The 11,884-nt window shown below is 41.1% G+C and overlaps 1 protein-coding gene across 1 annotated transcript in view; it reads right to left on the reverse strand.

The window, feature by feature from the left end:
• The window catches only part of GFM1 (G elongation factor, mitochondrial 1), a gene marked incomplete at its 5' end in the record, with an annotated part of 12,817 nt that extends 1,161 nt beyond the window's left edge, over positions 1-11,656 (reverse strand). The window contains 11 exon segments of the mRNA XM_010284739.1: positions 1-20; positions 413-469; positions 1,116-1,217; positions 1,849-1,986; positions 3,063-3,147; positions 4,103-4,257; positions 8,660-8,810; positions 9,377-9,493; positions 10,233-10,437; positions 10,659-10,791; positions 11,504-11,656. The exon segment at positions 1-20 is cut by the window's left edge and continues 22 nt beyond it. Coding sequence (XP_010283041.1) covers positions 1-20; positions 413-469; positions 1,116-1,217; positions 1,849-1,986; positions 3,063-3,147; positions 4,103-4,257; positions 8,660-8,810; positions 9,377-9,493; positions 10,233-10,437; positions 10,659-10,791; positions 11,504-11,656 — 1,316 coding nt within the window.
• Between the last annotated feature and the right edge of the window lie 228 nt (positions 11,657-11,884).

The raw sequence follows: 11,884 nt of genomic DNA on the forward strand, positions 1-11,884 counted from the left end.
GAAAATTTATCAAAGTCATTCTGAAAAACAATTACACACACAAGAAAACATTAACATCCAGAAGTCACACAACAAAACAGCCTGAAATTTTCCTATCAACTGCTTAGCATTTCTACGCTTATGAGGTTATTTTCTGAAACACAGCCATACATTTATAACTGTATTTATCCCTCCAGCTACTTCAAGTCCACGTTTACCCAGGTCAAAGACATGCATCTTCTTTATGGCATCTAATACAGTCACATGCCAAGTTATCTGAATGACATCTTCTAAAGTACTTTGGATAGAACATTTTAAAACGCTGCTCATTTTAGTCTGTGGTTCCATATTTAACTGCTAACCTGCATGAAATGGTAAAAGCAGAAAAGGAAAGGTAACTCAGTCATAAAAAGGTTGATTTATAGGCTCCTACCTTGTTGGAAGGCTTCATAGCTACTGAAATGACCGGATCAGGGATGTGAATCGACTCCTGCAATGGCCATAAAGGAAGAGATCATACAATTGAGTTCCAGTACACCTGGCGATGCAATTTCTCCAGAAAAGTCCGGTCACAGGAACGCCGGGTTACGAACAGGGATGACAGTTTTACTTATTTAGCTCGTATCTAATATTATAGCGTACCAAAATTATGTAACTCTCCTGAGGATTACCACAAGGCTACAACATAATGCATGCCACACTGCCAACCACAGTATTTCCAAGGTTTCCTAGATGCGACTTGATCTCTGAATTTCACACTAGTTAGAAGACTTTGCTTCCCATCAGATTTTGTAAATGTGTATATATAAATAAAACTGACGTATTTAAATACCTACACAAATACATAGCTTAACATTTTTGGGTAACAGCATCCACTTCTAACAGTCTAGAACAGTTTGCTAACACTTCAGGAATATATTTGATGTCAAGTGTGGTAAACAGGTGTGTATCTCTCTTGCACATACCATACTTTTATATATCCGGGCTCCTTGAGGTATAACAAATAGTCACAAAAAATACTTGCAATTGCAAATACATCAAAATATATTTAAACTGAACAAGTGATTAAAAACTTCTACAACAAAATCCTGGTAAATTCCAAAGCATGAGGCATACAGATGAAAAGGTGTACTCACCATGGAAATGTTAGTACTAGTTTTATCAGTGAACGTATCCCCACTAGCACAATCAATTCCAAATAATGCACATATGTCACCTGCATAAACTTCATTTACATCCTTAAGAAAGAAAAGTTGACTGTTTAGATAACACTGAAAGATATATTACAAACTACATCCAATTTTAAGCAGCAATACAAATACTGTGTTTAAAAGCCTTAAGTTAAGCTCCTTTGAAAGTTCCAACTTTGATAAAATGCTCTGTAACTTTTCCATCTATTTATTCAAAGTACACACAGAAAAAGGGATGCTAACTTATTCTGGTCAAGCAACATACTATGTTTCGGGCAGTCCTGACCCAGCTATAGAGTTCAGGAATTTTAAACACAAAATGGTACCATTTGCAACATTCTGAGAGTCAATTTTTAGTTTAAGAATTGTATTCAATAATTGCATGGAAGAAAACTTTTTTGTGTGTTTTGCTAATGGAGATAATACCACAGCTGGCTTTCTTTAGCTATCACTGCAAAGCCATTTTATAATGCTTCTTGGGCAAAGGTTCTTCCACTTTAGTGGAAATAATACACTAGAGTTCATTCCAGTTTCTTGTAGAGCTCTAGTTAAGTGCTACAGGCAAGTATGAGTTAACAACAAAAGCAGAAATTTGACATCACATCGTTCAGAGGTAGTTGAAAATCGAGAAGCTCATTTAGTAAAGGCAACCCATCTGGATTGTACCTCTCACACTCACCTCCATGTTGTCGGAATGCATACGGACAAGTCTTTGTACACGCACTCTCTTCCCAGTCCTGGTGTTATAGATATAATCAGATTTCCTCAGCATCCCCTGATAAACTCGAACATAAGTTAACTGCCCGAAACGGCCAGCCTGGAATCAAAATTCATTAAAAATCAGACATAAACCTTCTGGGAGGAAAGACCACTACTATTCAAAGCATGATCTGCACTGACTGGCTAAATGTTTCTGTTTTGAATTTAAACACTAGACGTGTAAATGAAACTTTTTTTAGCGTACTCTCTGCTTTCATTTGGCTCTGGAATGGAACTTGGCATCTCCTGGCAATTTTCTTTACTTCTCCAATTTTACCAGCCTTAAAACTTCCCAACAGAGACATAACTAGCAATTTGGACAGTCACTTTCCATATGAGAATTTGAACTGCTACTCCGTAGGTAGCAAACAACTTGTTTCATTAAAATGGTGTACTTTTTTCCTCTCCAACTCTCTCATGTTCCATTGTTTCCAACTTCAAACAAAACCAAGATTTTTCTCTGGAAGTATTTGAAATAAGCCAACAAACACCCCCCCCAGTTTTACCTAAGAAAATCATTAAGAATTTGAGGCACATAACCCATTTTAAAATGTCCAAATTTGGCAACGTTTGATACATTTGTGGATTTTATGGTTGAAACATTTATTTTTTTTTAAAGAAGTTAAATTTAAATTGAATTTAAACAAACTGATTTTAAAATTTGTTCTATGTAAGTTTTGGTAGTACCATCTGTTTGGACTCACTCTGCTTTCTACTCAAATCAGAAATAATGAACCTGGCTACCTTCTTTCCACCTGCAGGGTTAACACAATGTGAGTACAACTTTTGCTCCGCAGAGGTCAGATATTGTAGCACGGGTAACTTGCAAGCAATTGAATAAATTCAGCTGGGTAATGTTCTGGGCATCCATTCTCTAGAAACTTTTAGTTTAGCTTTCCCATATATGCAGTGACCAAGTAAAAAAGCCATCACATGCACAAATAGCTACACTTAAAATACAAAGCTTCAAATATGCGCTTTTCCCCCAAAACAAAAGGCATTTCCCAGGCATCACTAACAAGCCACCAATAGCTCAGTGCAAGCAAGACTTGCACAGGCCAACAACTCTCGCAGGAAATGCCCTGCTTCTCTATTAGTTTTGCTGCATTAGAAAGGAAAACATTAACAGCTTACCTCCAGTTTAAAAGCAAGGCCTATAAAAGGCTGGGAATCATCTCGAGCAGAGTTCAACAAGAACTTGGTTTTGTCCTCAGAATCCCTTAAAAACAGGGATGGAAAGAGAGTTTATGTTATGAATCAAACATGGCAGCCTCCTCTAAACATGAGCCCAACCTCAAAAAGTCCCAAGGGCCCTCGGTTTCACAGATTTGTAACTGAGACTTAAAGATGCTCACACCTGTAGCTCTCATATGCTCAGAAAGTATCTCAGGGAAACTGCAGCAGATCCCAAAAAGGGGGTCAAAATTATGACAAATATCACTAGTCCTTCATATTGTCCAACTATTTTGCCATGAAAGCAATTGATCATTGCACAACTCATGGGCAAGTCCAGTTTTAGAGTGAAAAAAGAGACACTGCAGTAACCCTTCTGACAACGCTCATGAGCCACATGAGAAATTTTAGTCTATCTTAGCAGGCAGACGTTAGAGGCAGCGCGAGGCACAGAAGCAGTGAGGACTCAAAGAATCAGGTAACTGCTGGGAGAAAAAGTCATAAACTGTATTTATTAGCATCATTTCTGTTTAGCTATGATTACAACTCAAACACATTAAAAAGACCTTATGGCCACCCCTAAGCCATGACTGGAATGTTAAGGGCTATTTACTGGCTCTAATGTTGGGTTTCATGCTTCTTAATTGTGAAGGCACATCAATAAACATGTGCAAAGGATAAAACACTATTTACACATTTCAGATGTGCTCTCTCCTCTACTGTAGGCATGGTTTTAAGCGTTGTCATTAATTTCTACAGAACTATCTCATCAGACAGTAAATTTTTCAAATTTAACATTTAATGTGTGTTAAAAATACCAGTATAAGCAGTAAACCTCAGATGAGAGATGAGCTTCGTTTTGGAAGTTTGTGCAAAATTACAATGGCATTTAATACACACAGTAAATGATCGTATATTTTGTTAGTAACATCTCCTGCTAGGTATTACACACTTTGAAACCTGATTCCAAGACCGCTTCATATGCTCATGAATATACGCACCCCTGGTTAAGAATACCATAGTTCTCAACCTCTGAAGGATTGGGGAGGTATTCCAGGACAGCATCCAGCAGTGGCTGTACTCCTTTGTTCTTTAAAGCACTTCCCACCAGTACTGGGGTAAAGGACTTCTTCAGTGTTGCTCTTCTGATTGCAAGCTGGAAAATATCAGCGCATTACTCTCCTCCTGCAACAACTTCAGGAGTCTGACGCAGTACTAACCAAGCAGCAGTCTAGATTCTCTCTCTGCTGGTTATCTCTACTCCTGGAGTAAAGTAGCCATTCCCACACAGACTCCTGTACAAGCCCCTACACAAAAGCTACCTCTAAAACTTGCTCCCAGAATTCTACAGAAGTGTAAGAATTTTTTTCATCTTAGATTCAACTTAAAAATGAAAATGCCTAAGATAAGTATAATGATAATCCCAAAATACTCTGTAAAAAGTTTCTTGATTCTCTGCTGGTAAAGTCAGGATGCTTAATTTCTGTTTTAGATGTGCAATTCCCCCTATTTAGTTATGTTGGGAAACAATAAACATGTAAATTTGTGAAAGTAAGATGAGATGCTTAGATATGTTTAAACTCTGGAAAACTCTTCTGAAATCGGAAGTTAGGTAGGGAAGGGATATTTGGGCAAGTGCCATGCTCAATGAGTCATCATTTTTTGATGAAGGATGTTTTAAAGGCGCAACAGAAGAACCTATTCACATTCATCTACAGACCTGCTGAAGTTGAACCAGCTGTCTTGGGAATCTTTCCAGGGCATCCTTGCAAACCGAGCAAGATAAACTAACTGCACGGTAACATCATGCTTACTCAGTGCCTTTCACCCAAGCATCACACAGCGCTGCAAAGCGTAGCTGAGCACTAACAGCTTCCATAAAAGTGATCATAGCCATCTTCCATAGAGGTGGACAGAAGCTATTTGCCCCCCTCCACACCCCCAATTAATTACTGAAGCCAAGATTGCCACCTTGGTCTCACCTCTCCCTGCCACTAGAGGATGCCATCTCCCCACGCTTACAGAGGCACTCACTCCACTTGCAAGCAGCTCCTGTCATCTTTGATAAGCTAAAAGAAATGAATCCTCCTTGATAGCCAAGATAGTTAACCACATCATCTAATCTGTGAGTTATTTACTGGACCCAAAGACAGATGCTTATCTTCATAATTAACAGAGAGAACAGTGGTTCCTTAAATTTGTTGATGTAGTGACTTCACAAAAATAGTACAAGGGAAAAAATCCTACATCAGCAATCCTGCTCATCTAGCCCAAGACTCTTCTCATGTACCAGAGTGCTGGAAATACGGCTGTGCTGATGCCCAGTGTTTTTATTCAGCCACGTGTTTTCAAGTGAAGCAACATGACTGCAATTTATCCTCATTAACAATTACCTTGGGTAAAAAAACGTAATTTTGTTTTCACATAAAGATTATTGTCACTGAGTGCCCCACTGAGTATCTGGGGCACATCAGTTCCTTGAGTTTAGCATTACAGACAGCAGTAAATGAGGTGATGTTTAAAGCAGCTGATCTTCAGTAAGCACCATATGCCACAACTGTGGCATCCAGGAGTGATACTTAGCATCATTTCCACAAAAAGATATTTTCAGTGGAAACTTGGCTGCTGGCCACTGAAAGAAAATCCATCTTCAGGGACATATTAGTACAAATTAACCTGCATCTGCAATAGTATAGCCATTAGAGCTGTAATTAATTGGCTTTCAGAAGTGGGAAGCAGAGGCATGCTGAATAGACAAATTTATCTTGGTAACAGATTTCCCTCCCAGCAGGAGCTATCACAAATAGCTTCCTGCTAAAAATCTCTCACCTCTTACAGCAATACAGTGTATTCACATCGGTACGGTTCCCTCTGCCAGGTGAAGGACAGATCCTTACAGGTCACAAATTGCTACTACATTTCTGTCTTTATCAAAGCGGGAAGGGCTGCTTTGTAACAGGAATAGCTCAGGCTTCATAAAGTAATATTTAATTACTGGAGTAAATAAGTGCCTGGTTATAAGAGATACATTTGCTTGGCATACTCTTTGCTTGCATACTCTTCCTAGAGGCGTTAATCACCAGTAAATCACCCATATAGCCAAACCAGTTTGAAAAAAACCAAACACTTCCAAACCCAAGGTCTGTAGTAAAGTTCAAAGCAATCAAAATTTAGCAGTCAGGAAGATTCAAATAAATAAATCTTAAGGGGACTTGCAACATCCATCAGCTTTCAGGGACTGCCAGTCCTCTTATCCCAAAACAGATGGAGTGGGCAACTATCTGGAAAGCAAGCACTGCAAACCCTAACAGGGAAAGGACTACTGCACAGGGGCAACCAGGCACTGCTAACGGGCCAAGTACTCAGAAGAGGACTTACATATCACACTATGTTTAAAATGGCAACCTCAGTGATCATGTCTGACTCGAACTCAGCTGGCCTAGCAGGCTCCACTCAAGAGAACCAGCTCCTGCTTATAACATTTACGTCTCAATATGGCCTGTCTTCTTCAGCTGCCAATTGAAGCACCCAGCTGCTGGCAAAGAAAACCAAAAGGAGGTAGCAAGTGCCACGTCAGGCGGGCTCCAGGCCCCAGGGAGACTCTGTGCAACGCCACCGCTCAAAGACAAACTGTTCCAGCTCCAACAGCAGCTCTCTTAGAAAAAGCAGTCTGCCTGCAAGGCTTCCCCCACTGCAACGGGCTCTTCGGACACTTTTTTATTTAATCACATTAAGCAACTCATCTCCTGTAGCAGTTTCAACATCTGGCTAATTAATAACTACTAACAGTGGGCACTAGAAGATTACTGCTCAAGTTAACTTCCGGCACTAGCAAGAGGTGGTGGCAAACAGCAAGATGCATAACACAAATCCTTGCACCAAGCATGCATTAAGGGCAAAACCCAACCATGTTGGGATCAGGCCTGCAAACCATACCGCCCTCCATGTGGTTCCCTTACACCACCATCCGTCAAGACACAAAGCCCAGCAGACTGCCGTGTGTTGACAGTTACACATCGGTGTCCTGAGTTACATATCTACCCCATGGGGCTTTGCGGTAAATGCAAACCAGCTTAGCACTTCTTCTCTAAGGGTAAGTGTCCTCGGATTACCTTTACGCTCAAGGCACAAGCAGAAGCAGGTCCACGTGCGGCACAGGCTCTCTCAGGCTCACACTAGGATAGCCAAGCTTTTGCACCTGTCCTGGCTAAAGCTAATCCCGCGGTAACTCAAGAGGCACCATTACTCAACTACGATCCTTAAAGAAAGGACTGCCATCCCACGTAACAATCCCCTGAGGCACATGCAGGTTGCCAAGTCTGACATAAAACAGCCTAAAAGAAGAACGTTAGTCTGCTGTCCAGCCTCCATGGAACCACACAAGCAGCTCTCATCCTGAAGCAAACAGTGGCAAGATTCGCATAATGACTGTACAACTGCAGCTGATCTTCCTAGACCTCTCTATCACCTTTCATTATGTGGACATGCACTTGAAGAAACAGTGATACCAAAAGGTCACGAGAACAAATAATTTTCAATCTATGGCCATCTGATGTTGGGACAATGGTGTTATTCATTACTTTTGCAAGCATCTCTTTATGTGGGCATGTTTGCCATTTGATATCTGATGCAATTCATAAAATAAATCATGTATCAATTTTTTCCCTCTTTCAAGAGATGCAATTCTCTTCTTTTTTGAAAACTTTATTTTGACCCGGGTTCATTTCCTTTGGAGTCTCCAAGTAAAGTCATTCCAGTTCCCTTCTAGTGTACTGCTCTTTTCACTTTGGTTGTAATCAGTGCAAATACAAAATAAGACAGGATTTCCTAGGCACAAAGACGACTTGCAGCACCTCAACAACTGACTTGCTGTGGGACATGAAGCAAGTCACGGCCATCAAGCTGTAACATGGCAACGCAACAGAATGACAAAAATTACTAGATGCACCTTTGAGCCATTTGCTTGTCTCTAAAGGGCACACGCACAAGCTCAGACTTCCCAGTGCAAACCAAGAATCAAATCTTGGAATGGGTCCTCAAGAGGGAGTGAAGTAGGAGTCCACCTGTGGGAGGTGAACTCGTACCAGAGAATTCAAGCAAACAAAATTTCTTCAAGACTTCAAGAAATTTTTATTTGGGGAGGTGTCCTGGTTTCAGCCAGGACAGAGCTGGTTTTCTTCACAGAAGCTAGCGTGAGACTGTGTTTTGGATTTGGGATGAGAAACTGTTGATAATGTGCTGATGTTTTGGGTTGTTGCTGAGCAGTCAAGGACAGTCCAGCTTCTCGTGCTGTATTGGGCATCACTTGTTCTTGTACATTCCTTTGTTGGTATTATCACTGTTGTTTCCTTCTCTCTTTCTGTCCTATTAAACTGTGTTTATCTCAACCCACGAGGTTTTTTTCCTAATTCTCTCCCCCATCCCACTGTGGGAGGGGGAGTGAGTGAGCGGCTGCGTGGTGCTTAGTTGCCGGCTGGGGCTAAACCACGACAGGGGGGAAAGGGGAGATAGGGACACAAAAGAGCAAGATACAGGAAGAATAACCACAATAAAGTTACCTTTAACTCAGCAGCTGTAGGAATCTTTTCTTCCAAAAACAGCTCCCCAAGTTGATCATCTGAGTTAGCAACACACTCGATCAACTCCCGACGTCTCTCTGCAGCCTCAGCTCTAAACTCAGCTGGAATTTCATCATACCTAAGAGTCTGGCTACACAAAGACAAATAACATAACCACTCTAAAGGAATACCACATGAATCAACCTTTCAATCACTACCCTTTCCAACAACCAGCCTGACCAAAGAATTCACCATTGACATGGACATTGAACAGAAAGCACATAAAAATATCAATGTGTTATCTCTGATGCTTTAGGAGGAGAGGGTTTCTTCCCACTGATGGCAGGAGTTTGCAAGGATGCAGAACAACCTGTTCAACAACCTCACCCACACCTTATCTTCATCCCAGTAAGCTCATGCCAAGCATACACTATCAGTTCCCGTTATGAAGCAAGTTTCCTATTTCTCAGGGTGGCAAGTGCGGCTACCACCCCTTCACACTACTGCAGTTAGCAAACAATTCATGCTGCAGCTCCCCATCACTAAAACTGACCCTGCAGAATCATTTTGCTGTAACTTGGAGCGCTGAGGGTTGATACCTCAGCCCTAGCACAAACCACATCCCTAACTTTCCAAACAGCAGGCTTTTTCATCTCTGAAGAGAAACTCATAAAAAGACTAGCTCCAGCTAAGAAATATGCAAGTTTCAAAACTTACCCAAGTGCACCATCAAAATATATAGCTTTTTCTTCAATAAGATCTATAACTCCTTTAAAGTTTCCCTCCAGCCCAATTGGAATCTGAACAAAAGCTGCATTGTGTTTTAACTTGGATCTGAAAAAGTGAACAAATATAAGTTAGTTCAAGAAAAACATGATTTCTACGTATGTGCTCCAGATGGTCTTTGAACAACATCCCATTCCTACAATATATCACTATTTTTTGTTCTTTGGACAGTGCCAAAAATCTACCAATATTGATGAAAATCACCTAGTTGCATTTTAATCGGAGTGACTGCCAGTCCTCTATATCCCAACAGATACAGTGAGCAACTTTCACGGGAAAGGTGGCAGTGCAAACTGGTTTCAGATTAATTACTTGATTATGGGAGTTGCTTCTCCCTTAATGCATATTAATGCATGTATCTCTCAGATTAAATTAGGCACATAAAGACTGCAGGTAGGAAGGAAGCAGCACTCCTAATATTTTAACTAGAAACCATCCAACCCTGTGCTGTCTCCCTGCTGTGAGCAACAGCATGTTTGCTAGCAGGATCTATGAAAAATGAAGAGGTTGTTTTCAAAGTTGCTCTAAATATAGTTCCATCAACAAAAATAAATATCCAAACCCCAACTCTCAGTCACTGCAAGCCTGGGTTGACACTAGAATTTGTTTTTCTTGAGAACATAGAGCCTTGTTAAAGGTCAGATTAAGTTTTGACCTCAAGTCAGGTATTATCCTCCAAAACTGCAACTACAGACCCCACAAGAGAATGCTTTTCAATATTCTTAGTATTAATCTGCTATATGAATGGTTCAGAACTGTTTCACAAATAATTTTAAATTATAAATACCTCAATTGTTGTACGGCTCTGGTTGGACTAGAGCCCATTCTGTCCAATTTATTGATGAACGTTAAAAATGGCACACTGTAACGTTTCATTTGCCTGTTCACAGTTATTGTCTGGCACTGAACTCCTCCAACAGCACAGAGAACCAGAATAGCTCCATCAAGAACTCTCAAAGATCTCTCCACTTCAATTGTGAAGTCCACATGTCCTGCGTAACAAAAACCCTCCATTATTCTAGATGATAAAAGGCAATGAGAAATTGCTTTCTCATAGCTGCAGAAAAGAGCAACAGCCAACAGACTCAGTCTCCAGCTATACAGAAAGAGTCCTATTAGCTCAACTTGAGTGACTAAGGTACACAAAGATGGCACCATGCTCTTTGCATACATGAGGGAACAGCAATCTTAACACATTCCAAACTATCGTTACCTGGTGTGTCTATGATGTTGATGTTGGTGTCTTTCCACATGGTGTATGTTGCTGCAGACTGAATTGTGATTCCACGCTGTCGCTCTAGCTCCATTGAATCCATGACAGCTCCAACTCCATCCTTACCTTTCACCTGGGGGTAGGGGGGGGGGAGAAAGAAAAAAAAAAAAGAAAACATTTGGTCCAAGTGAGTTTACTAAGAATTTTGCACATACAGGACTGATGCTTTATATACTGAGCATCATCTTTCATACAGTGAAAAAAAGCACAGACTGCAGAACTGCTTAGAACTCTTAAATTACAAACAAATTTGTAACAAAGCTGCACCTGCAACTTCAATGTATTTAGCTCTCCTGAGGATTGTTCCTGCAAATGGTTATCAGAAATCTGCGGGAAATTATGCTCCACTGTGAATTTAACAAGCCAACATACCTGAAACTAAAAATTACATCCCTAGGTTCTCTGTTTCTTACAGTCATCTTTGACTACATCAAAAGAAACATATATCTTCTGTTGTATATTTATGACATGGATAGTAAGGGAAAAGTAAGTCTTTAAATAAGATCTGAAGTGTTCTGAAAAGAGGAGAACACTACAGTAAAGGAGGGATTACTTTCTATCCCCTTGCCCTCCACTCATTTTTAAAGGGGTACCAGGGAAACCAGTCGATTCTTAGGACTCCATCTCCAGCTTGGCCAGAAAAGCCTCACTGGGTGCAGCAGGCATAGCTCCCTCACCCCATGCCCTACACAGTGTGGGTGAACAAGTCACAGCAACATTGCGATGGCACCTAGCACGCTCAGCCCATGAAAAGCAGCACTCTCTGGAGTCCTCTGAAAACTGACCTCATGCATTTGTGCTATCCTGCCCGTATAGAAGAGGATTCGCTCCGTTAGTGTTGTCTTCCCCGAGTCGATGTGGGCCGAGATGCCAATGTTGCGGATCCTCTCATTGGGAAGGACTCCTGAAGAACAGTGCCTGCAGGGCTTCAGCAGAAACTGAAAGGCAAGAGGGGATTGCAGGCTTAGTTAGGAGCAGGTCAAATGCAGCTCACTGTGCCAACAAAGACTTCCAAACTGCTTTTCTGTCAAACGGGTCATTTAAAGCAAAATGCCCTTTCCAAGCACCCACAGGGTCACCTCAAAGCTCTGCACTGCACTGCACTCGGAGAAACCAGGCAACCCCTGCACGCTAAGTCCAGCTTTGCCAGTCCCGCCTTTCAAACC

The sequence above is a fragment of the Phaethon lepturus genome, unplaced genomic scaffold (genome assembly GCF_000687285.1).
Source record: "Phaethon lepturus isolate BGI_N335 unplaced genomic scaffold, ASM68728v1 scaffold46583, whole genome shotgun sequence".
NCBI lineage: Eukaryota > Metazoa > Chordata > Aves > Phaethontiformes > Phaethontidae > Phaethon > Phaethon lepturus.